The 27,795-nt window shown below is 50.1% G+C and overlaps 1 protein-coding gene across 2 annotated transcripts in view; it reads left to right on the top strand.

The window, feature by feature from the left end:
- Window positions 1-27,795, top strand: part of ORC2 (origin recognition complex subunit 2) — a 103,268-nt gene that overhangs the window by 57,027 nt on the left and 18,446 nt on the right. For both annotated transcript variants that reach the window (XM_075317634.1, XM_075317633.1), the window contains exons 10-12: window positions 2,232-2,341; window positions 22,438-22,570; window positions 26,013-26,109. In XM_075317634.1, coding sequence (XP_075173749.1) covers window positions 2,232-2,341; window positions 22,438-22,570; window positions 26,013-26,109 — 340 coding nt within the window. The remainder of the gene's footprint in view (window positions 1-2,231; window positions 2,342-22,437; window positions 22,571-26,012; window positions 26,110-27,795) is intronic.

A 27,795-nucleotide genomic window follows, 5' to 3' on the forward strand; every position in this document is an offset into this window, starting at 1 on the left:
GAGACCGCAGCGGCCCGAACCCCTGATCGCAGGCACGGGCAGCTGCGGTCTCCTAAGGAGCAGACTTGCGGCCCCGCCGATCAGGACGCGCTGTGTCCAGCACGCAGCGGGTCCTGATCTTGAGCACGTACCTTACCTGCTTGTCGCGGCCCGTGATGATCGCGGCTCTGTGCTGAGGGTCGGCGCCGGCAGAAACTTCACTGCATTTGAATCCATTTGCGGTGCAGCGCAGAGGAGCTGTGTCTGGACCAATGGCTGCTGCCTACCAATCAGATGCAAGGAAGTGACGTCGCTGTATGACGTCACCTCCTTGCATCTGATTGGCAGACAGCAGCAGCAACTGGGATAGAACTGACAGCTCCTTGCGCGGCACCGCAGATGGATTCAAATGCAAGTTCCTGCCGGCGCCGACCCTCAGCATAGAGCCGCGATTGTCACGGGGTCTGCGGGCCGCAACAAACAGCCTCAGGGGCCGCATGCGGCCCGCGGGCCGCGTGTTTGAGACCCCTGGTCTAGGCATTGACTGATGCCTTAATCCAGGTCTGTTAGGAGATCCCACAGCAGAACATCCACCACCTCATCAGGAGCATGCCGTGGTATTGTAGGGAGGTCTTACAGGCACGTGGAGGCCACACACACAACTGAGCCTCATTTCCTTGTCTTGAGGCATTTCCACTGAAGTTGGATCAGCCTGTAATTTGGTTTTACACCTTAATTTTGAGTATCATTCCAAATCCAGCCCTCCATGGGATATTAATTATGATTTACAGTGATCATTTTTATGTTTGATTTTTCTTAACGCATTCTGCTATTAATGAATAAAGATTTGCAACTGGAATATTTCATTAATTGGGATACAGGATGTGGTATTTTAGTGTTCCCTTTATTTTTTTGAGCAGTGTACAATCCCTATAGAGAGCCTGATAGGGGTGGGGGGGCAACTTTCTCAGCTACGCTGCACGGCTAAATCTAAAATTATGATTGTCAGAACTGCTGCATCCAGTAATCTAAGTGATAAATTGTTGGATTCAGGATCTCTTTGCCTACATCATGCTGCTCTCACATAAGGTAGCAAAATCCTGCTGACAGATTCCCTTTAAATTTTTAATAGATTTTATATGAAAATTCATATATAAAACTTTAAATCATCACACCACTTGGTCCGCCTTGAAACGTTACTTAGGTTTGTTTTTTTTGTTGTTTTTTTTTTTAATCTAAGATATATTGCTTTATTAGATCCCTATAATAGAGCCAAATGCGTCACACTTGTGTAAACAGAGTTATACTAGCAGAAAATTACAAAAAAACGGATTTTATTTTGTTTTATATTCTAATGAAAATTGTACCTTCAAAATAAATCTCAATAAGAGATTGTAGTGTCGGTGTCCGTACATGGACACAGACTTACCGCGCTGCCAGGTCGTGTCCTTCACCACAGCTCCGTGGCCGCCCATGTGCTCGTCTGCCTCCCTCTCCCCCTGGGGCCTGTTCATGCAGCACAGGATCCCTGGGAATGCGTCTAGAACACACGCCCTGGCGCTCTTCTTAAAGGGCCAGTATGCTATTTCCAGGAAATGTTTCTCAGCCTACGGCTGAGAGGCACTATGTATTTAAGGCACCCTCCCATTTGGGGAGGTGCCTACGCAACAACCTTAGTTAGTAAGTGTACCAGTCTGCTAGCTAGTTGTCATGTTCTCGTGCTCCTATCCCGTTATCCCTGTGTCCATCACCTGTTCCTCCCTTCGCATATCTGTCCCTGCCATGCCAACCATATCTCTCCATACCCACCTGCCTGTCTGCTTCAGTCATCTTGCTGATACTTGTACCCTTACCTGAGTCCGTCACCTGCCCTGGGGATCAGCTGCTATTGTCACTGCCCTGGGAGCGGTACCTGGCATCCACCTTGCAGTAGGCACTTAGTTAAGCCCCTCCACTAGAATGTATACTCGGCTCCCCCCTGTGGTCCAGTGGGTCCACTCGCTCTCCCTACTCCAGCTGCAAGCGTTACAGAGACGCAGTGCTTGCCAAACCACCGTGGACTCTTCAGTTAAGAATGCGGTTAGTTGGATGGTTGATGGTTATCAGTATCACAGACCCTGGAGTACAGTAAGACTGGTTGGCAAAGAGCAGCTACATGGCTCAGTGAAAAATTCTCTTGTTTCCTTTTCAAATTAGTTGTAAAATATTTTCCAGTGTTTTGTGATCTGAAGTATCTCGTATTAATTCTATAGGAGACATTGCAGAAGCTCCTGGACACGTCCCCCACAGCATTTGCTCATGATCTTCGAAATCTGACTGAAAAACATGAAGCCTTCTTCAATAAGTGGATGCTGCACCTTCAGTAAGTGCGAAATACAAAGATCTAACTGCAGCCGAAACAGCTTTCAATAATCGCTTAAGAGGTAGTCGTCTAAAGGTCCAGTCACACTAAGCAACTTACCAGCGATCCCAACAACGATAGGGATCGCTGGTAAGTTGCTAGGAGGTTGCTGGTGAGCTGTCACACTGCGACGCTCCAGCGATCCCACCAGCAACCTGACCTGGCAGGGATCGCTGGAGCGTGGCTACACGAGTTGCTGGTGAGCTCACCAGCAACCAGTGTCCAGCCACACGTGCAGAGAGCAGGGAGCAGCGCACACTGAGCGCTGGCTCCTTGCTCTCCTAGTTACAGCACACATCGGGTTAATTACCTGATGTGTGCTGCAGCTGCATGTGCACAGAGCAGGGAGCAGCGCACACTGCTTAGCGCTGGCTCCTTGCTCTCCTAGCTACAGCACACATCGGGTTAATTAACCCGATGTGTCCTGCAGCTACATGTTTACAGAGCAGGAGCCGACACTGACAGTGAGAGCGGCTGAGGCTGGTATCAAAGGTAAATATCGGGTAACCAAGGACAGGGCTTCTTGGTTACCCGATGTTTACATTGGTTACCAGTCTCTGCAGAAGCCGGCTCCTGCTGCCTGCACATTTAGTTGTTGCTGTCTCGCTGTCACACACAGCGATGTGTGCTTCACAGCAGGACAGCAACAACTAAAAAATGGCCCAGGACATTCAGCAACAACCAACGACCTCACAGCAGGGGCCAGGTTGTTGCTGGATGTCACACACAGCAACATCACTAGCAACGTCACAAAAGTTGTTCGTTAGCAGCGATGTTGCTAGCGATGTTGCTTAGTGTGACGGGGCCTTTAGAAATGTATTTATCCATAGAAATCACTAGGGTTCCAACCACCAGGACACCTTATCTTTGTAAGTCCCATAGATGAGAAAGCAGTGATGTGCATTTACCATCACTCCATGATGCTCCAATCCTTATCTTGCCTCCTATACAATAGTTAGGCCTTGCTAAATATAACATGCAAAATGTATTCTACCAAATGTGAAATATTGGTGAAATGTTCGTTATTACATGTCAGGGAAGCGAGATCTGTATGGTTCTCGTAGAAAGCATCTCCATCACCCATTGACTTATATTGTAGAAAAATGTATGTGGCACCATTTGCACTTTATCCAAGTTTGCTTTGTATTAAAAGTTATATTTGACTGCGTTAATAGGAATCTAAAAATAGGAGACATTATACCTGTACAAAAATGGAGCCATGAATTCACAAAGATGGAAAGATAAGATATATACGGTACTTTATTAAACATCAATACAAACAGCCAGCATGAATACATACAAAGTGAAAGTCCATGGTGCAGACTAGCTAAGGTGCCAGAAAATTGCCAAAATCCTAAGGGGGAGGAATTCACCCACAACAGGTTGTGCACACAAACAGTGCTTCACCTTGATCTCAGAAACAATTAGTTATAGCAACATATTGCACAAGGTACATCTTTGCACTCGCCTATCGTGTTCCCCGTTGGCAACAGGCACCACTGTAACCCCAACGCGTGTTTTGCATGGGCTTCTTCGGGCGCAGGTGCACACCCTATAGGAGGTGAATTCCTCCCCTTTAGGATTTTGGCAATTTTCTGGCACCTTAGCTAGTTTGTAGTCTTCACCATGCAATTTCACTTTGTATGTATTCATTCTGTCTGTTTGTATTGACGTTTAATAAAGTACCGTATTTTTCGGACTATAAGACGCACCGGACCATAAGACGCACCCTGGTTTTAGAGAAGGAAAATAAAATTTCTTTATCGTTCCTTTGGGAGACCCAGACCTTGGGTGTATAGCTTCTGCCTTCGGAGGACACACAAAGTACTACACCTAAAAGGTGTAGCTCCTCCCTCTGAGCCTATACACCCCCTGGTGAACCAGTCACAACCAGTTTTTCGCTTTGTGTTCAGGAGGCATACATCCACACATGCGTTCTCATATGATTTTTTCCTTTTTTATTTTTTTTCCTTTTTTTTTGGAAGAAGATTGAAGAAATGTGGGTCCACATCTGGACTCACGGCATGTCCCTTCTCACCCCACTGTGTCGGTGGTGTTGTAAGGTTGATTTCCAAGGCTGGATCCTTACATGCCGTGCTCCTTCACCATCCCTCCTGGGCTCTGGATTGAAGTGGGAGCCAGCACGGTCTCCATGCCTGGCAGGAGACCGGTCTCCGGCCACAGCCCCTTGAGGACCCTGCTGGACCGGAGCACTCACCCCCAGGGACCTGGGCCTGCGTCTCAGCAGCGAAGTACCTTGAGACGTTCATATGTTGGGGGTCCCTGTCATTTATTGTGGGGGGAGAGTGTGTTCACTGTGTTTTTTAGCATTTCCGGCCGGTCCTCTGGCTTTTCGCTCGAGAACCGCGCCGATGGTGCCTGCGCGTCGGCCTCGCTGCTTAAATTTAGGCCCCGGCTTCGCCGGAGGCCTAGTTTCTGTTAACGGCCCTCGCATGTCACTCATGCTGAGGGACAGGCATGGCCCCTCCCGGTGGCCGTCCTGCACAGGGCAGGGACCCTCCTCACTGCTTGTGTGCGACTCCCCCCCTGCAGGCCTCTATGGCCCTCCAGATTCCGCCCTTCCTACACGGACGTCCAAGGTTCCGCCCCCTCTCTTCGCTCCGGCGGCCATTTTCTTGGGCAGGTTTCACTCTGTTCTGGCCCGTCCTGCACTCTGCATCCCTGCTGAGGTGCTGTGCATTGGGGGTCCGGGCTTCGGGATCTGGAGGGCACACAACACCGCTTCCAGCGGTCTGGTAAGCCACAGCCGGTCTCCGGTTGTGGACCTCTGCTATATTCTCCCTGGGATTCATTCCCTTTATAGAAGCTGTTTCCCCCCCACTCAGGCAGCATGTCTCACACAAGGAGCAAGGCTCCAAAGCTTTATGCTGTATGTGCTGCATGTAAGCTTCCGCTGCCTGAAGCGAGCACCTATCCACATTGTGAGGTCTGCTCTAACTTGGAGGTGCCACGGCCTGGGGTCTCGGCTCCAGTGGTCTCTCAGGCTGCTCCTGCACATGTGGCTGAACCCCCGGCCTGGGTAGAGTCCTTTTCTAGGTCTATCTCCCAGTCATTTGCTGAGTCCATGGGACTTCTGTCCAGGACTTTGATGAATATGCATCAGCCCCCTTCACAGGGTGCCTCTAATGCTCTTGCTAAGGGGTCTTTAGGACTGGAGCTCACAGAGGATTCATCATCAGGGCACGGACCCCGTCCGTCTAAGAGGCTCCGCAGGGTTCCCTCTCCCTCCTCATCCCGTGGCTCTGATTCAAGGGCTGAGGTCTCGCAGGATGAGGAGGATGCCTATACAGGGGGCTCGGAGGCTAACTCCATGTGCCCCATTGATCCTTCCGAGTGACTTGATTGCTTCCATTAATTCTGTACTGGACCTCAATCCGCCAGTATCAGAGGAGCAACCCTCTCTGGCAGAAAAGCACCAGTTTACCTCGCCTAAGAGAGTAAAGAGTGTGTTCTTTAACCACTCCAGTTTTCAGGCCGCTGTGACCAAACCCAGGGCCTGTCCTGACAAACGCTTCCCAAAGCGTGGTTCTGATGACCGTTTTCCCTTTCCACCTGAGGTGGTCAAGGAGTGGGCTCACTCCCCAAAGGTAGACCCTCCGGTGTCTAGGCTCTCAGCCCGGACCGTTGTGTCGGTGGCTGATGGCACTTCCCTTAAGGATGCCACTGATTGTCAGATTGACCTTCTGGCCAAATCCGTGTATGAAGCGGTGGGGGCCGCGTTTTCTCCAACTTTTGCAGCAGTGTGGGCCCTCAAAGCCATCTCTGCTAGTCTGGAGGAGATGCATTCCCTCACCAGGGAATCTATGCCCGAGATGGTTGCCTTAACTTCTCAAGCTTCAGCTTTTTCTTCTTATGCCATGTCTGCCATGCTGGAGGCTTCTCACCTCGCTGCGGTGGCTTCGGCTAATTCCCTCGTTATCCGCAGGACCTTGTGGCTTCGAGAGTGGAAGGCAGATGCTTCTTCAAAGAAGTACCTTGCTGGTTCCCGGCTGTTCGGTGAACAGCTGGATGAAATTATTAAAGAGGCTACTGGCGGGAAGAGTACTTCCATGCCACAAACCAAGACTAGGAAACCTGCCCAGGGTAGGATTCAGTCGAGGTTTCGCTCCTTTCGTTCCTCCAACTGGTCGTCCTCTAAGCCCTCCTCCTCGTCCGCTAACTCAGCTAAGGATCAGAAATCCAACTGGCGCTCAAAAAACGCGTCCACAGAAGACCGCAGGAGGTTCTGCCACTAAGGCAGCCTCCTCGTGACTCTCTGCCCGCTCCAGCAACGTCCTTAGTCGGTGGCAGGCTCTCCCACTTTGGCGACGCTTGGTTTCAACAAGTCTCCGATCAGTGGGTGAGAGATATCATCTCTCACGGCTACAGGATAGAATTTTCTTCCAGCCCGCCAAACAGATTTTTTCTTTCAACTCCCCCCTGCTCCAAGGCCGCCGCCTTCTCACAGGCCGTGGCAGCCCGGGAACGGTTCAGAGATTTCTACTCGAACCTCTTCCTAGTTCCCAAAAAGAACGGTACCTTCAGGCCCGTCCTGGATCTCAAGCTTCTCAACAAGCATGTTCAGGTGCGGCACTTTCGCATGGAGTCCCTGCGATCAGTCATTGCCTCAATGACCCAAGGGGATTTCCTGGCGTCCATCGACATCAGAGATGCCCATCTGCATGTGCCCATTGCGGTTTCACACCAGCGTTGGCTACGCTTTGCAATAGGAGACGATCATTTCCAATTCGTGGCTCTCCCCTTTGGGTTAGCCACGACCCCTCGGGTTTTCACCAAGGTCATGGCAGCCGTGATTGCGGTTCTGCACCTTCAGGGGTTGGCAGTGCTCCCCTACCTGGACGACCTTCTAGTCAAATCGCCATCCAGCGCAGACTGTCAGCGGAGTGTCTCGCTCACTCTCAGCACTCTAGCCCAATTCGGGTGGCTTGTCAATCTTCCCAAATCCACTCTGACTCCGACCCAGAGTCTCACATACCTAGGGATGCAGTTTGAGACTCTGCCGGCACTTGTGAAGTTGCCCTTAGACAAACAGCTGTCACTCCAGTTGGCGGTGCGCTCTCTCCTGAGGCCCCGCCGTTCTACCCTCAGGTGTCTGATGCAGGTGCTGGGTCAAATGGTGGCGTCCATGGAGGCTGTTCCCTTTGCCCAGTTCCATCTGCGCCCCCTGCAGCTGGACATTCTCCGCTGTTGGGACAAGCGGCCTTCCTCCTTACACAAGTCAGTGGCTCTGTCGCCACGGACCAAGAGCTCTCTTCAGTGGTGGCTTCGGCCCCTCTCCCTGTCCCAAGGGCGCTCCTTCCTGGCCCCGTCCTGGGTGATTCTCACCACGGATGCCAGTCTATCCGGCTGGGGAGCGGTATGTCTCCACCACAGAGCACAGGGCACTTGGACTCCGTCCGAGTCAGCCCTTTCAATCAATGTGCTGGAAATCAGAGCCGTACTTCTAGCTCTCCTAGCATTTCACCATCTGCTGGCGGGCAGGCACATTCGAGTCCAGTCAGACAACGCGACAGCGGTTGCCTACATCAACCATCAAGGCGGGACACGTAGCCGCCTGGCAATGATGGAGGTACAACGCATTCTTCAGTGGGCGGAGGACTCCAGGTCCACCATATCCGCAGTCCACATCTCAGGCGTGGACAACTGGGAGGCAGATTATCTCAGCCGTCAAAGCGTGGACGGTGGCGAGTGGTCCCTGCACCCGGCAGTATTTCAGTCGATCTGCCGCAAATGGGGCACTCCGGACGTGGACCTAATGGCATCCCGTCACAACAACAAGGTTCCTGTCTACGTGGCTCGCTCCCACGATCCTCAGGCCTTCGCCGCGGACGCTCTGGTTCAGGACTGGTCCCAGTTTCGTCTGTCCTACGTGTTTCCCCCTCTAGCCCTCTTGCCCAGAGTCCTGCGCAAGATCAGAATGGAGGGTCGTCGAGTCATACTCATTGCACCGGACTGGCCCAGGCGAGCTTGGTATCCGGACCTGCTCCAACTGTCCGTAGAGATGCCGTGGCCTCTCCCGGACCGTCCAGACCTACTCTCGCAAGGTCCGTTCTTCCGCCCGAATTCTGCGGCCCTCAAATTGACGGCGTGGCTCTTGAGTCCTGGATTTTGATGGCTTCTGGTATTCCCCCTGAAGTCATCTCCACTATGACTTGGGCCCGTAAGTCTTCGTCCGCTAAGATCTATCACAGGACTTGGAAAATTTTCCTGTCCTGGTGTCGCTCTACCGGCCATTCTCCTTGGCCATTCTCCTTGCCGACTCTTCTGTCTTTTCTACAGTCCGGTCTGCAGCTAGGTCTGTCCCTCAACTCTCTCAAGGGACAGGTTTCGGCCCTGTCAGTCCTGTTCCAGCGGCGTCTCGCTCGGCTGGCTCAGGTCCGCACCTTCATGCAGGGCGCGTCTCACATCATCCCGCCTTACCGGCGGCCCTTGGACCCCTGGGATCTTAACTTGGTTCTCACGGTCTTGCAGAAACCCCCCTTTGAGCCCCTTAGGGAGGTTTCTTTGTATCGTCTCACACAGAAAGTGGCCTTTCTGGTTGCTATAACTTCTCTCAGGAGAGTTTCTGATTTGGCTGCGCTCTCCTCGGAGTCACCCTTTTTTGTCTTTCATCAAGACAAGGTGGTTCTCCGTCCGACTCCGGACTTTCTTCCTAAGGTGGTTTCTACCTTCCACCTTAACCAGGACATTACCTTACCTTCCTTCTGTCCGGCCCCTGTTCATCGCTTTGAAAAAGCTCTACATACTCTAGATCTGGTGCGTGCTCTCCGGATCTTAGGCGGTGTACCTCTCTTTTTTTTGTCGCTCCATTGGGAGACCCAGACAATCGGGTGTATAGCTTCTGCCTCCGGAGGCCACACAAAGTATTACACTTAAAAGTGTAAAGCCCCTCCCCTTCTGCCTATACACCCCCCCGTGCATCACGGGCTCCTCAGTTTTTATGCTTTGTGCGAAGGAGGCACACATCCACGCATAGCTCCACATTTTAGTCAGCAGCAGCTGCTGACTATGTCGGATGGAAGAAAAGAGGGCCCATAACAGGGCCCCCAGCATGCTCCCTTCTCACCCCACTCTGGTCGGCGGTGTTGTTAAGGTTGAGGTACCCATTGCGGGTACATAGGCAGGAGCCACATGCTGTTTTCCTTCCCCATCCCTTAAGGGCTCTGGGTGAAGTGGGATCCTAATCGGTCTCCAGACACTGGGACCGTGCTCCCTCCGCAGCCCCTGGGGAATCTGCTGGACAGGAGCCGGGTATCGTCAGGGACAAGGCCCTGCCACTGTGAGGTACTCTGTGTCCCCTTGGGGACGGCGCATGGAGCGCTTGTGTCATACACGCTGCAGCACTGCTGGGTGTGTTAGTGCGCCGGGACTACCACGCTGACCGCGCTTGTATGCCGGCCGCGCTTGTAACTTTAGTCCCCGGCTTCTGCGGCCTAGTACCGCATACTCCCGCCCCCGGGCCTGCCAGTCAGGGGAAGGGAGGGACGCTGCACTGGACGTCAGCGCTGAGGGCTGGAGCATGCTTTGTATCCTCCTCCCCCCTCACTCAGCACAGTGGGGCACCAGATTCCCGCACTTTCTAGGGCACGCCCACGGCCTCCTCCTTCTCACAGAACGCCGACAGCCATTCCTGTCAGCACCTCTGACGCTGGAGAGGAGAGACAACACGGCTCTGGGAGGCCCAGGCAGGGATCTGGTGGTCACACAACCGCTTTGAGCGGTCGGTAAGCCGCACCTGTTATAGATGCTGGCCCCCCTGGGCGCTGAAGTGTATATATATATATATATGCTTATATGCTATACATTTACTCTGTACGGTCGCACTGTTGGTTTTTGGCTATATACCCTCCTGGATTGTACTCAGAGGGGACAACAGCATGTCGTCTGCAAAAAGCAAGGGTGCCAAAGCACAGGCTTACTTTGCAACCTGTACCTCATGTGCGGCTATGCTACCGGCAGGTTCCACCTACCCTCATTGTGTGCAATGCTCGGTCCCTGTGGCACTTACTCAGCCGGAGCCTTTGCCACTGGTGGCCCAAGTGGAACCACCTGCTACCACTGTCCAGGTGACAGGGACGGAGTTTGCAGTATTCGCTGACAAACTTTCTGAGAGTATGGATAAATGGTCTGCTAAGATACTAGAGGCCTTGCAGTCCAGACCGGTAACACAGGCCCCGGGCACTGTTGAATCATTGACCCCAGGCCCCCCTCAGTTGGAGCAGCAAAGTGCTCCTGGGGTGACTCATAGGTCAGGTCTCTGACACGGACCGCAGTCCCAGACCGCCTAAGCGGGCTCGCTGGGAGCCCCCCTCGACCTCATCACACTGCTCAGGGTCTCAGCAGGAGGACTCTCTAGAGGATGAAGCGGAGGTGGCAGATCAGGATTCTGATCCTGAGGCCGCTCTCAACCTAGATACACCTGAAGGGGACGCCATAGTAAATGACCTTATAGCGTCCATCAATCAGGTGTTGGATCTTTCTCCCCCAGCTCCTCCAATTGAGGAGTCAGCTTCTCAGCAGGAGAAATTCCGTTTTAGGTTTCCCAAGCGTACAATGAGTACGTTTCTGGATCACTCCGACTTCAGAGAGGCAGTCCAGAAGCACCGAGCTTGTCCAGATAAGCGTTTTTCTAAGCGCCTTAAGGACACACGTTATCCCTTTCCCCCTGACGTTGTCAAGGGCTGGGCTCAGTGTCCCAAGGTGGATCCTCCAGTCTCCAGACTGGCGGCTAGATCCATAGTTGCAGTGGAAGATGGGGCTTCACTCAAAGATGCCACTGACAGACAGATGGAGCTCTGGTTAAAATCCATCTATGAAGCTATCGGCGCTTCTTTTGCTCCAGCATTCGCAGCCGTATGGGCACTCCAAGCTATCTCAGCTTGTCACGCGCAGATTAATGCAGTCACACGTGCCTCTGCTCCGCAGGTGGTGTCATTAACCTCTCAGGCGTCGGCGTTTGCGTCCTACGCCATTAATGCTGTCCTGGACTCTGCGAGCCGTACGGCGGTAGCATCCGCCAATTCGGTGGCAGTCCGCAGGGCCATGTGGCTACGTGAATGGAAGGCAGACTCTGCTTCCAAAAAGTTCTTAACCGGTTTGCCATTTTCTGGCGACCACCTGTTTGGTGAGCGATTGGATGAAATCATTAAACAATCCAAGGGAAAGGACTCATCCTTACCCCAGTCCAAACCAAACAGACCTCAACAACGGAAGGTACAATCGAGGTTTCGGTCCTTTCGGCCCGCGGGCAGGTCTCAATTCTCCTCGTCCAACAGGCCGCAGAAGGATCAGAGGAACTCCGATTCATGGCGGTCTAAGTCACGTCCTAAAAAGACCGCCGGAGGAACCGCTCCCAAAGCGGCCTCCTCATGACTTTCGGCCTCTTCACACCGCATCCTCGGTCGGTGGCAGGCTCTCCCGCTTTTGCGACGCCTGGCTGCCACAGGTACAAGACCGTTGGGTGAGAGACGTTCTGTCTCACGGTTACAGGATAGAGTTCAGCTCTCGTCCTCTGACTCGATTCTTCAGAACATCTCCGCCCCCCGAGCGAGCCGATGCTCTTCTGCAGGCGGTGTGCACTCTGAAGGCAGAAGGAGTGGTGATCCCTGTTCCTCTTCAGCAACAGGGTCACGGTTTTTACTCCAACTTGTTTGTGGTGCCAAAAAAGGACGGTTCTTTCCGTCCTGTTCTGGACCTAAAACTGCTCAACAAACACGTAAAAGCCAGGCGGTTCCGGATGGAATCGCTCCGCTCCGTCATCGCCTCAATGTCCCAAGGAGATTTCCTAGCATCAATCGACATCAAAGATGCTTATCTCCACGTACCGATTGCGCCACAGCATCAGCGCTTCCTGCGTTTCGCCATAGGGGACGAACACCTTCAGTTCGTGGCACTGCCTTTCGGCCTGGCGACAGCCCCACGGGTCTTCACCAAGGTCATGGCAACAGTGGTCGCAGTCCTACACTCTCAGGGTCACTCGGTGATCCCTTACTTAGACGATCTGCTTGTCAAGGCACCCTCTCGAGTGGCATGCCAACACAGCCTGAACGTTGCTGTGGAGACTCTCCAGAGATTCGGGTGGATCATCAATTTCCCAAAGTCAAATCTGACACCGGCCCAATCATTGACATATCTAGGCATGGAGTTTCATACTCTCTCAGCGATAGTGAAGCTTCCGCTGGACAAACAGCGTTCACTAAAGATAGGGGTGCAATCTCTCCTTCAAGGTCAGTCACACCCCTTGAAGCGCCTCATGCACTTCCTAGGGAAGATGGTGGCAGCAATGGAGGCAGTTCCTTTTGCGCAGTTTGATCTGCGTCCTCTTCAATGGGACATTCTCCGCAAATGGGACAGGAAGTCGACGTCCCTCGACAGGAACGTCTCCCTTTCTCAGTCAGCCAAAGCCTCCCTTCGGTGGTGGCTTCTTCCCACTTCATTGTCGAAGGGGAAATCCTTCCTTCCCCCATCCTGGGCGGTGGTCACGACGGACGCGAGTCTGTCAGGGTGGGGAGCGGTCTTTCTCCACCACAGGGCTCAGGGTACCTGGACTCAGCCAGAGTCCTCCCTTCAGATCAATGTTCTGGAGATAAGGGCAGTGTATCTTGCCCTAAAAGCATTCCAGCCGTGGCTGGAAGGCAAGCAGATCCGAGTTCAGTCGGACAACTCCACCGCGGTGGCATACATCAACCACCAAGGCGGAACATGCAGTCGGCAAGCCTTCCAGGAAGTCCGGCGGATTCTGCTGTGGGCGGAAGCCACAGCCTCCACCATTTCCGCAGTTCACATCCCGGGCGTAGAAAACTGGGAAGCAGACTTTCTCAGTCGCCAGGGCATGGACGCAGGGGAATGGTCCCTTCACCCGGACGTGTTTCAGGAGATCTGTTGCCGCTGGGGGATGCCGGACGTCGACCTAATGGCGTCCCGGCACAACAACAAGGTCCCGGCATTCATGGCACGGTCTCACGATCACAGAGCTCTGGCGGCAGACGCCTTAGTTCAGGATTGGTCACAGTTTCAACTGCCTTATGTGTTTCCTCCTCTGGCACTGCTTCCCAGAGTGTTACGCAAGATCAGGTCCGACTGCCGCCGCGCCATTCTCGTCACTCCAGACTGGCCGAGGAGGTCGTGGTACCCGGATCTGTGGCATCTCACGGTGGGTCAACCGTGGGCACTACCAGACCGACCAGACTTGCTGTCTCAAGGGCCGTTTTTCCATCTGAATTCTGCGGCCCTCAACCTGACTGTGTGGCCATTGAGTCCTGGATCCTAGCGTCTTAAGGGTTATCTCAAGAGGTCATTGCCACTATGAGACAGGCCAGGAAACCAACGTCCGCCAAGATCTACCACAGGACGTGGAGGATATTCTTATCCTGGTGCTCTGATCAGGGGTTTACTCCCTGGCCATTTGCCACTTTTCTTTCCTTCCTTCAATCCGGATTGGAAAAGGGTTTGTCGCTCGGCTCCCTTAAGGGACAAGTCTCAGCGCTCTCTGTGTTTTTTCAGAAGCGCCTAGCCAGACTTCCTCAGGTACGCATGTTCCTGCAGGGGGTTTGTCACATAGTCCCTCCTTACAAGCGTCCGTTAGAACCCTGGGATCTGAACAGGGTTCTGATGGCTCTTCAGAAACCACCTTTCGAGCCTATGAAGGATATTTCTCTTTCACGCCTTTCGCAGAAAGTGGTCTTCCTAGTAGCAGCCACATCACTTCGGAGAGTGTCTGAGCTAGCAGCGCTGTCATGCAAAGCTCCTTTCCTGGTGTTTCACCAGGACAAGGCGGTTCTGCGTCCGGTTCCGGAATTTCTCCATAAGGTGGTATCCCCCTTTCATCTCAATCAGGATATCTCCTTACCTTCTTTTTGTCCTCATCCAGTTCACCAATGTGAAAAGGATTTGCACTTGTTAGATCTGGTGAGAGCACTCAGACTCTACATTTCCCGTACGGCGCCCCTGCGCCGCTCGGATGCACTCTTTGTCCTTGTCGCTGGTCAGCGTAAAGGGTCACAGGCTTCCAAATCAACTCTGGCTCGGTGGATCAAGGAACCAATTCTCGAAGCCTACCGTTCTTCTGGGCTTCCGGTTCCCTCAGGGCTGAAGGCCCATTCTACCAGAGCCGTGGGTGCGTCCTGGGCTTTGCGGCACCAGGCTACGGCTCAGCAGGTGTGTCAGGCGGCTACCTGGTCGAGCCTGCACACTTTCACGAAACACTATCAGGTGCATACCTATGCTTCGGCAGATGCCAGCCTAGGTAGGCGAGTCCTTCAGGCGGCGGTTGCCCACCTGTTGGAAGGGGCCGTTTTACGGCTCTATTACGAGGTATTATTTTACCCACCCAGGGACTGCTTTTGGACGTCCCAATTGTCTGGGTCTCCCAATGGAGCGACAAAGAAGAAGGAAATTTTGTTTACTTACCGTAAATTCCTTTTCTTCTAGCTACAATTGGGAGACCCAGCACCCGCCCCTGTTCCCTGCGGGCTGTTGTTTTTTTGTGTACACATGTTGTTCATGTTGAATGGTTTTCAGTTTTCCGAATTTCCTTCGGATTGAGTTTACTTTAAACCAATTTATAAATTTCCTCCTTACTGCTTTTGCACCAAAACTGAGGAGCCCGTGATGCACGGGGGGGTGTATAGGCAGAAGGGGAGGGGCTTTACACTTTTAAGTGTAATACTTTGTGTGGCCTCCGGAGGCAGAAGCTATACACCCAATTGTCTGGGTCTCCCAATTGGAGCTAGAAGAAAAGGAATTTACGGTAAGTAAACAAAATTCCCTTCTTTGTGCTAATCACAGGTCGGCGCAAGGGCCTCCCTGCTTCTAAGCCGACCTTAGCCCGTTGGATTAGGTCGACCATTTCGGACGCCTACCAAAGTTCGCAGGCTCCTCCCCCGCCGGGGATCAAAGCGCACTCGACCAGGGCTGTCGGTGCCTCTTGGGCTTTTCGGCACCAGGCTACGGCTCAGCAAGTCTGTCAGGCTGCCACTTGGGCTAGCCTGCATACCTTCTCGAAGCACTACCAAGACATGCTCATGCTTCGGCAGATGCGAGCTTGGGCAGACGCATCCTTCAGGCGGTGGTCGCCCATTTGTGAAGTTAGGTTTCTGCCTACTTCTTAGTTTTTTTGTTTATTTCCCACCCAGGGACTGCTTTGGAACGTCCCAAGGTCTGGGTCTCCCAAAGGAACGATGAAGAAAAAGAGAATTTTGTTTACTTCCCGTAAATTCTTTTTCTTATAGTTCCATCTTGGGAGACCCAGCACCCTCCCTGTTGCCTGTTGGCAATTTCCTTGTTCCGTGTGTTTTCACATGCTGTTGTCATGAACAGAGTCTCCGATTGTTCCGGCTCTTGCTCTACTTGTGGGTGGCTATTCTCCTTCAGCTATTGCACTAAACTGGTTGTGACTGGTTCACCAGGGGGTGTATAGGCTCAGAGGGAGGAGCTACACCTTTTAGGTGTAGTACTTTGTGTGTCCTCTGGAGGCAGGAGCTATACACCCAAGGTCTGGGTCTCCCAAGACGGAACTATAAGAAAAAGAATTTACGGTAAGTAAACAAAATTCTCTTTTTTAAGCAAAACATTTGGTCATGACACGTTGTTATGGGGCGAGTATCTGCTGCTGACACTATTATGGGGGTAATGTCCCCAAATTCTCTACTAAGGTACCCTATCCTGGTAATGATCCTCCTGCCTTGTGTATATATATGTCCCTCATCCTGGTATAGCCCCATCTTGCTATATACTGCCATCCTGGTATGTGCTCCCATCCTGCTATATATGCCATCATCCTGCTCATATATCCCCATCATCCTGCTCATATACCCCCATCATCCTGCTCATATACCCCCATCATCCTGCTCATATACCCCATCATCCTGCTTATATACCCCCATCATCCTGCTTATATACCCCCATCATCCTGCTTATATACCCCCATCATCCTGCTTATATACCCCCATCATCCTGCTTATATACCCCCATCATCCTGCTTATATACCCGCATCATCCTGCTTATATACCCCCATCATCCTGCTTATATACCCCCATCATCCTGCTTATATACCCCCATCATCCTGCTTATATACCCCCATCATCCTGCTTATATAGACCCATCATCCTGCTCATATACCCCCATCATCCTGCTCATATACCCCCATCATCCTGCTCATATACCCCGATCATCCTGCTCATATACCCCCATCATCCTGCTCATATACCCCCATCATCCTGCTCATATACCCCCATCATCCTGCTCATATACCCCCATCATCCTGCTCATATACCCCCATCATCCTGCTCATATACCCCCATCATCCTGCTCATATACCCCCATCATCCTGCTCATATACCCCCATCATCCTGCTCATATACCCCCATCATCCTGCTCATATAACCTCATGATCCTGCTCATATACCCCCATCATCCTGCTCATATACCCCCATCATCCTGCTCATATACCCCCATCATCCTGCTCATATAACCCCATCATCCTGCTATATGCCATCATCCGGTTCATATACTCCCATTATCCTGCTCATATACCCCCATCATCCTGCTCATATACCCCCATCATCCTGCTCATATACCCCCATCATCCTGCTCATATACCCCCATCATCCTGCTCATATAACCCCATCATCCTGCTATATGCCATCATCCGGTTCATATACTCCCATTATCCTGCTCATATACCCCCATCATCCTGCTCATATCGAGCGAGCGAGGTGCTGAACTGAAGTAAAGTGCTGAATTTAAGATAAGTGCATAGTTTCAACACAATTACATAGTTTGACACAAGAACATAGTTTGAATTTATCCTTATACGTTTCCCATTGGGTTTTTTTCGTTTTTTTCTCTTTGTTTTTCTACTTTACTGTTTATCCCCATTTGATAGGTGCTCCATGGACAATGCTACCAGGTGTGTATCTTGTCAGATGTATGCATGCCTTGAGCAGCCGTTCGAGGGTGAATATGTCTGCACTCGATGCAAGCATGTTGCGTATTTGGAAGCCAAGGTAACTGATCTAAATAAGCAGCTTGCAACACTAAGGGGCATTGCAAACCTGGAGAGGAGTTTAGAGCTCAGTGAGCTTTCTCTGGCTGGGGCCAGTGATATGGAGGAGGGTGGAAGTGGGGAAGATCAGGACCCAGAGGTAGGTAGCTGGGTAACCGTTAGAAGAAGAGGTAGGGGGAAACGTGTCAGGGAGCCTAGTTCTGACCTGGCACAACCTAGTGAATATGCCTGTTTGGCTGATATTAGGAATGAAGGGCCTGGACTAGGGTCACTACAGCAGGATGTTGCTCCTAGCAACCAGGAAAACAACTGCTGTAGGAAGGAGGGAAATAGGAGTGCAGCAAAGCCCAGACAGATGTTGGTGGTAGGGGACTCTATAATTAGGCGGACAGACAGGGTCATCTGTCGCCGAGACCGTGAATTCCGAACAGTGTGTTGTCTGCCGGGTGCTCGGGTTCGGCATATCGTGGATCGGATAGACAGATTGCTGGGTGGGGCTGGGGAAAACCCAGCGGTCATGGTGCACATTGGTACTAATGACAAAGTTAGAGGCAGGTGGAAGGTCCTTAAAAATGATTACAGGGAACTAGGAGAGAAGCTGAAGTCCAGGACCTCCAAGGTGGTGTTTTCAGAAATACTACCGGTGCCACGAGCGTCACTAGAAAGACAGCGGGAGCTTAGGGAGATAAATATGTGGCTTAGAAATTGGTGCAGGAAGGAAGGGTTCGGGTTCATGGAGAACTGGGCCGACTTCTCAGTCGGCTACAGGCTCTACGGTAGGGACGGGCTGCACCTCAATGGGGAAAGGTGCAGCTGTGCTGGGGGAGAAAATGGTCAGACGGATGGAGGAGCTTTTAAACTAGGATCGGGGGGGAGGGAGGGTAGTGGAGCAAATAAGGGGATAGATAGAGCAGATAGAGACAGGGAAACGGTAGGGGTCAATGAAGGATTAGGGGGGGATGGGACATACAAGGAATGTAGGGAGGCTAGGAGTAATAAAGGTGTTAATAGGATTAAATGTCTACTGGCAAATGCAAGAAGTCTTGCAAACAAAATGAATGAATTGGAGACTCTTATGTCAACCATGGATTATGATGTGGTGGGCATTACGGAAACCTGGCTGGATGAAAGCCATGACTGGGTGACATACATACAGGGTTATAGTACATTTAGGAAGGACAGGAAAGGCCAAAAAGGTGGTGGGGTGTGTATATTTATCAAATCTAACCTAAAACCTGTGTTGTATGATGACATTGAGGGGAACAGCAACAATGTAGAGTCAGTATGGGTAAATGTACATGGGGAGGGGAATAATGGAAAAATGCTAATTGGACTTTGCTATAAGCCTCCTAACATACCTGAACAAATAGAGGGTGAAATGCTGGAACAAATTGAAAAGGCAGCTAATAATAATAATCGGGTTCTTATTATGGGGGATTTCAACTATCCAGACATACAGTGGGACATAGAATCTTCTGGTTCTGCTAAAAGCTGTAAGTTCTTATCTACCATTCAAGACCATTTCCTCTCTCAGATGGTAGGTGAACCGACCAGGGGAGATAATTTGCTAGATCTGGTCCTGTCAAATAGACCGGATACAATTTCAGATCTACAGGTCCGGGAGCACTTGGGCACCAGCGATCATAATATGGTAAGCTTCGACATAATATTCAATAGAACATTTCAAAGGGGGAATGCTAAAACCTGGAATTTTAGGAAAGCTGATTTCAACAAATTAAGGGAAGAGCTTAAATGTGTAGATTGGGACAGAGTCATGGTAACTGGGGATACCGAACATAAATGGGGTAAGTTTAAGGATATACTACTAGAGTCCTGTAAAAAACGTATACCCTCTGGTAATAAAATGTCCAGGAATAAAAAGAAACCACTATGGATAAATAAGACTGTACAAAGTATAATAAAACAAAAACAAAGGGCGTTTAAAATCTTAAAGGCTGAGAATACAGAAATAGCATTGCAGGAGTATAAAGATATCAATAGGCAATGCAAAAAAGAAATCAAACAAGCAAAACTAGCTACTGAAACAAAAATCGCCAATGACATTAAAATAAATCCCAAAATCTTTTATAAATACATTAATGCCAAAAGGAAAACAAAGGATAGTATCGGACCCTTAAAATATAATAACAAGTTAGTTATAGAGGACAAACAAAAGACTGAGATATTAAATAGGCATTTCTCATCTGTATTCACCAAGGAACTAACTGTACCAGGGATCATTCAACAGGTGAAAAATCAAAGTCCACCACCCGATATAATTAATTTAACACAAGATGAAGTACGCCTACGTCTGAGTAAATTAAACATTGACAAATCCCCAGGGCCAGATGGCATTCATCCACGAATATTGAGGGAATTGAGCTCCGTAATTGACAGACCGCTGTATCTCATCTTTTTAGACTCGCTTGTAACAGGGTTGGTGCCTCAGGATTGGAGGATTGCGGATGTGGTACCGATATTTAAGAAAGGTAAGAGGGTAGATCTAGGCAACTACCGTCCAGTAAGCCTGACATCAGTAGTATGCAAAGTTTTTGAGGGCATTTTAAGGGATGACATGCAAAAATATATTGCAGAAAATAATATAACAACTGACAAACAGCATGGATTCATGAAAGATAAGTCGTGTCTAACCAACCTGTTGGGGTTCTATGAGAGGGTAAGTTCAAACCTGGATATTGGTAATGCAGCTGATGTGATTTATTTGGACTTTGCAAAGGCATTTGATACTGTACTACATAATAGCCTTATACTAAAGCTCCAGAAGCAAGGACTAGGGGACACAATATCCAACTGGGTAAGGAATTGGCTAAAAGATAGGAAACAAAGAGTAGCCATAAATGGTACATTCTCTAAATGGGCTATAGTCAGCAGTGGGGTGCCGCAGGGATCTGTGCTTGGACCGATTCTTTTTACTCTCTTTATTAATGACCTTGTGGATGGGATTGATAGTACAGTGTCAGTCTTTGCCGATGACACCAAACTATGTAGGATATTAAAAACTGACCTGGATAGTACAATATTACAAAACGATCTGGATCAGAAGTCAGAATGGGCAGATACTTGGCAAATGAGATTTAATGTTGATAAATGTAAAGTAATGCACCTAGGACGGAGTAATCCTATAGCTGCGTATACATTAAATGGAAGTAAACTCGGGACTACAGAACAGGAGAAGGACTTGGGTATTCTCATTACAAATAAGCTGAGCAGCAGCACTCAATGTCAAGCAGCAGCTGCTAAAGCAAACAAGATTTTAGGGTGTATAAAAAGAGAGATTAGATCCCGTGATCCCAACGTATTGTTACCCCTCTATAAATCACTTGTAAGGCCACATCTGGAATACGGGATCCTGTTTTGGGCTCCACATTTTAAAAAGGACATTCAGAAGTTAGAGTCAGTTCAAAGGCAGGCAACTAGACTATTACAAGGAATGGAAGGCCTCCCATATGATGGCAGGTTGAAAAAGTTAGATATGTTTAGCTTAGAAAAAAGACGTGTCAGAGGAGATCTCATTTATATGTATAAATACATGTGTGGTCAATATAAAGGACTGGCACATGACTTATTTCTTCCAAAAACAATACTAAGGACCAGGGGGCACTCACTGCGAGTGGAAGAAAAGCGATTCCGACACCTAAATAGGAAAGGGTTCTTTACAGTTAGAGCGGTCAGACTGTGGAATACACTACCACAAGAGGTAGTAATGGCAGATACTATAACAGCTTTTAAAAAAGGGCTGGATGATTTCCTCAGTACACACAACATTGTTGGTTATAAATGACTTAGTGACTAAATGTAGAACTGGTGGAGGAAGGTTGAACTAGATGGACCTAGGTCTTTTTTCAACCTAAGTAACTATGTAACTACTATGTACTATATACCCCCATCATCCTGCTCATATACCCCCATCATCCTGCTCATATACCCCCATCATCCTGCTCATATACCCCCATCATCCTGCTCATATACCCCCATCATCCTGCTCATATACCCCCATCATCCTGCTCATATACCCCCATCATCCTGCTCATATACCCCCATCATCCTGCTCATATACCCCCATCATCCTGCTCATATACCCCCATCATCCTGCTATGTCCTGCATCCTGTGGCACACAAAAAAAAATAAACGTTTACACTCACCTTTCCTTTCTCCATGCAGCGTCGCTCCTCCTCCTGTCTGCCGGCAGTGCTGTGTTGAGCCGGCCACGATCCCTTCAGCATCGCGATGTCCTCCTGTCTGCCGGCGCAACTGTGTGGACACGTGCGCACAGCGATGACGTCATCGCTGTGAGCACCGCTAGTTTCCATACAGCCGCGGCTGGCAAACTGGAGGACATCGCGATGCTGCAGGGGAACGGTGAGTACATTGATTCACTGCACCCCACGCTGATGATGATGCGCGGGCAGCAGTGAATACAGCCGCACATGATCACTCCAGGCTGTAGTTGCCAGGGGTGATCACGTGAGCCGGCTGTTTACTATGCGCGCGTCCCCGCCCATCACTTCGCCCACCTGTAGCGCCGGCTACAGCGCTGAGAGATGGGCAGCAGGATGGGCGTGCATATGGAATGAGCGGGCCCACGTGGTCACGGCAGGCGCTGCTGCAGCCTGCTCGTGCCCCCGATGACCTCCACCGCAGCACCCTCATTCCCCGCAGCCCTATATTCAGACCATAAGACGCACCCCCCACTTTCCCCCAACATTTGGGGGAAAAAAGTGCATCTTATAGTCCGAAAAATACGGTATATATCTTTCCATCTTTATGCATTCGTGGCTCCACTTTTCTATATGTTTAATGTTTCTATGGGAGTTTTTCGCAGTTTATTGAGCAATAGTGAGGATCCTAGTCCCTGGTCTACACTGATAACTACTGGGGCAACCGTTGCAGGGTTTCAGATGTGTTTTCTATTAAATAGGAGACATTATAGACCATGTATATATTCCAATGATTACAAATATACATACTGTAATTAATCCTTGTCTTGCTTGTTTACTTCTATCTTTCAGTCTTGGATTCAATATTGTCCTTTTTGGTCTGGGCTCCAAACGGAAACTCATAGAAAAGTTTAGGACCGTGCTGCTGCAGGACTCGCTCCACATTGTCATCAATGGGTTTTTCCCAAGCATCACAATAAAATCTGTAACTAGTTTTTGTTGTATTGAGTAATCAAAAACTTTAGGATAGTGAGATCTAAGTTGTGATAGGGAAGGGATGCCTAATGTTTAAACAGGATGATCTAGAGCAGGGGTCTCAAACTCGGCTGGGTGTATTGGCCGCACACAGGAAAAAAATAATTTGAGGGGCCGCATTCCTTTCAGGACAAAGTGACATTGGTAGTGGTACCATTTTTTCTTTCTATACACCCTTGAATCACTGTTTTTGAACATTTTTCATTTGTCTATTATAACAAATGTGTAGTGTATATATATATATATCTATATATCTATATATCTATCTCTACATACATACAGACTTTTTTTTTTACATTTTTTCCCCTTTTTGTAAGTAATACAGTTTTACAATAACCACCGCATAGTAATTTTGGCCAACATCTTGTAGTAATGTGCCCCATCTTGTTTCCCATTCTGTAAAAATGTGCGCATCCTTGTCCCCTTGTAGCAATGTTCCCCAGCCTCAGCTAACACACACACACACACACACACCCCCCCCACCCTGTGCAGCCTCAGCTAACACCCCCCCCCCGTGCAGCCTCAGTTCACACACACACACACCCCCCCCACCCTGTGCAGCCTCAGCTCACACACACACACACCCACCCTGTGCAGCCTCAGCTCACACACACACACACACCCTGTGCAGCCTCAGCTCACACACACACACACACACACCCCCCCACCCTGTGCAGCCTCAGCTCACACACACACACCCTGTGCAGCCTCAGCTCACATACACACACACCCCCCCCCCCCCACCCTGTGCAGCCTCGGCTCACACACACACACACACACACACACACACACACACACCCACCCTGTGCAGCCTCAGCTCACACACACACACACCCACCCACCCTGTGCAGCCTCAGCTCACACACACACACACACACACACACACACACCCTGTGCAGCCTCAGCTCACACACACACACACACACACACACACACCCACCCTGTGCAGCCTCAGCTCACCCCCCCCACCCTGTGCAGCCTCAGCTCACACACACACACACACACACACACACACCCCCACCCTGTGCAGCCTCAGCTCACACACACACACACACCCCACCCCCCACCCTGTGCAGCCTCAGCTCACACACACACACACCCCCACCCTGTGCAGCCTCAGCTAACACACACACACACACACACACACCCACCCTGTGCAGCCTCAGCTAACACCACCACCCCCACCCTGTGCAGCCTCAGCTAACACCACCACCCCCACCCTGTGCAGCCTCAGCTAACACCACCACCCCCACCCTGTGCAGCCTCAGCTAACACCACCACCCCCACCCTGTGCAGCCTCAGCTAACACCACACACACACACACCCCCACCCTGTGCAGCCTCAGCTAACACCACACACACACACACACACACACCCACCCTGTGCAGCCTCAGCTAACACCACCACCCCCACCCTGTGCAGCCTCAGCTAACACCACCACCCCCACCCTGTGCAGCCTCAGCTAACACCACCACCCCCACCCTGTGCAGCCTCAGCTAACACCACCACCCCCACCCTGTGCAGCCTCAGCTAACACCACCACCCCCACCCTGTGCAGCCTCAGCTAACACCACCACCCCCACCCTGTGCAGCCTCAGCTAACACCACCACCCCCACCCTGTGCAGCCTCAGCTAACACACCACCACCCCCACCCTGTGCAGCCTCAGCTAACACCACCACCCCCTCCCTGTGCAGCCTCAGCTAACACCACCACCCCCACCCTGTGCAGCCTCAGCTAACACCACCACCCCCACCCTGTGCAGCCTCAGCTAACACACACACACACACACACACACACACACCCTGTGCAGCCTCAGCCAGCAACAGAAACACACACACCACACACGAAAACATTCTTCTCACCTGCTGTCAGCGGCATGTAGGCACGTGGACTCTGTGAAGCCTCAGCTACCACACACACACACACACACACACACACACACACACACACACACACAGTGCAGCCTCAGCCAGCAACAGAACCACACACACACGGCATGCCACACACACACTGCAGCCTCAGCCAGCAATGCAGCCTCAGCCAGCAACACAGAACCCCACACACACACACGAAAACATTCTTCTCACCTGCTGTCAGCAGCACGCAGGCACGTGGACCCGGTAATGATCACAGCTGCTGTCATCGCTGAACTTTCGGCCGGCGCGTGCAAAGCAGTTCTCACTGCACAACAGCCACTGGCCAATCACAGGCAATCATCTGAGGTCATATGCAGCAGGTGCTTGCCTCTGATTGGCAGGCGGCTGTTATTGCGTTCTGCAGTGAGAACTTCACTGTGCGCGGCAAAGACAAAACTGTAGGCTGAAATAAATAACTGGCAGCTGCGGCCCCTGCACCGGTCGCCATCTTTACCAGGTCCACGGGCCTGCGGGCCGCAAGAAGCCACCTGAAGGGCCGCATGCGGCCCGCGGGCCGCGTGTTTGAGACCCCTGATCTAGAGAATGAAAATGTACAACTTTGCAAACAATCTCTATGTACAATCTGATCCCACGATCCTGTTACTCCAGTACATCTGACCTTCTCATTCTGCGAACAAACAATGAGTGAGGTTGGAGTGGATTTAAAGGGAATCTTTCAGCAGGTTTTTCCTACCTCATTTGACAGCAACATAATGTAGGCAAAGCAGCTCTGAATCCAATGGTGTATGACTTATATTACTAGCTGCAGCCATTCTGACAGAATGAAAGATTTTAGATTCAGGAACACAGCAGAGCTGATTGAGCTGTCTCTCCCACACCAGGCTCTCTATAGAGATTATGCATTGGCTGTGATGTGTCAATCACAGCAGGGGGAATGTTGGACTGTCCTGCTTGTGAGTTTCTAGTGTTGTAATGGTAATCACATGGTAATAAACCCTTTTACTTTACATAAATAATAGCATACACACTGATAAGAGAAGCATAGTTGCTTTTGTTTTTTTAACTCCTATAGCATGCTGTCCTCAGCTTACATAGCAAAACCCTGCTGACAGATTCCCTTTAAGCAGACTATACACAAGCATGCACTCATCCAACAGCAATCTAATAGGTTTGGCTAGCCTACCAGAAGACTACATAGGAGCAATGAACAAAATAGTAGGATATGTTGGGACTCTTTCTCTTATTACTTATTTTTTATTTTGTTTTGGAGTAATGAGCAAAATAGTTTACAAAACTGCTTGTATAAGTCAATGTTTCCTTATGTTTGCCACGTTGATGTGTATTTAATCTGTGAATATAGGGGAGCCCGTCAGCTTTTACTTATAGTTGTTTTTGGAATGCTGGGTGACTTGTCAGTAAGGCGACCAATACACCCCTCATAAGGATGGTTATATAGACTGGAAATATTGAGATTTGGCTCTGTGTGGAATAGTTATTCTTTGTATCTATCTAGATCTTGAACGCTATCACAGAAGAGACTCTGGGACACCCTGGAACTTTTCGCAGCCCATTGGATCAAATGAACTTTATTGTACAGAAGTTCAAAGAAGGTAAAGGACATGACACCTAATGTTTGTGGTTTGAATCGTATATCGGCATAGAGCAGATATGCACTGGATGCTGAGCCGCAATCAGTGCTACTCAATCTTAGGCTAAATATGCCTGCCTTTTGTACTGCATGTGTTAGGCTATGAGCAACCGCTCATTATTTGTTTCAGAAATTTTCAGCACCAAATCTGCATTTTCTGGCAGAAAAAATGCACCAGAAATGTGGTGCATGTTTGCCTTGCGTTTTTCATAATGAAGTCCATAGGTGGAAGGGCTGAAAAACACAGGCAAAAACGCACCAAGAATTGACATGCTGCAGATTATTTTCTGCACTGAATCAGTAAGAAAAAAATAAGCCCACCCATATTGTGTGCCTGGGAGTTTACATGCTGACCACACTGTAAAATTAGTTGTGTGGTTTTTTTTTGTTTTTTTTTTTTACATTACACTCTTGTAGTGTGATGTTTGAAGACTTTCGCTGCTGTTAGATGGCACAACATTTCTTTAATCTTTCAACACTTCTATATATACTGAATTCAAGCTGTAGTTTAGACTTTGTCACAATCAGCACAAGGGGTCATTTACTCCCCTAATAATTATAAACTTCATTTTGGAGCATTTTACTGCCGTTTGGCTAATCGGTGACATTTTCATAATGACTGCTTCTCTATTGCTTCATTGGGGGACATAGGAGACCATTAGTGTATGCTTCTGCCACTAGAAGGCTGACACTATGCAAAAAAATTAACTCCTCATCAGGTTACACCCAGGAAGTGGAAGCCAGCTAATCAGTTTTCGCTTAGTGTCCGTAGGAGGCAGACACGGTTCCCTTTGGAACTGTTACTACCTTACATTTGCTGTTTCATTTCATTTCTCTTTTTTTGTCTTTTGGACTTACCTTGTGATTTGGTAAACAGAGTGGAGATACATTCTGTCACCCCTAAGACACAGAAAGAACAGTGTGGTGTAATCCACATTGTACCCTCTGTGGTGTGTCCTGCAGAACCTTTTCCTCTAACATTTCAGTGGTTAGAGGCATCCAGGCGGCGGGTCCTTGCCATCTATTTCCAGCACCCCTCGCGTACCACAGTGAGATGGCGCAGGTAGGGAGGACTGACCAGTACAAGCGACTGCCCTCCACGGAGCTCCTAAAGACTATCTTCCAAGTATGTGAAGGAGCTGGATTTTATCTTCATGAAAAATTAGTTTCACTCTTCTTGCAGGCTACTTCTGGCAGTCTGGGCTCCTGTTTACCCTGTAGACCAGCAGGCTCCATTTTCAGGCTCATCAGACTTCTTCCAGTTCTCTCCACGCCAACCCGCTACCGCCGGTGGATACATTCCAAAACTTAGGCCCCGGCTTCATTGAAACCTAGTCGTCCCGTTAGGCCTTGCCCCAGGGTAATCTCCTCCAGTGTAGGCAATCCTCAGAACATTTTTCAGCCCTGCCCACCCTTCCATGGTCTGACAGCCTTCCTCTCTCCAGGCCAATTACTACACTCAACGGGTGTGTTCTCTACGCCCCCTTCTTCCTCTATGGGTGCCATCTTAGTTTCTCTGGCGCCAGCACAGTGGTAAGCTTGGGTTTCCTAGCCTTCCTCTTCTTCTCCTCAGGATCCATTCGTCATGGATTTTCTGCAGTTCCTTCTACACTCTGGGAATGGGGTAGGCACTGTCATTTTGGGGTTT

This window comes from Anomaloglossus baeobatrachus, chromosome 7, assembly GCF_048569485.1.
Source record: "Anomaloglossus baeobatrachus isolate aAnoBae1 chromosome 7, aAnoBae1.hap1, whole genome shotgun sequence".
In the NCBI taxonomy this organism is placed as follows: domain Eukaryota; kingdom Metazoa; phylum Chordata; class Amphibia; order Anura; family Aromobatidae; genus Anomaloglossus; species Anomaloglossus baeobatrachus.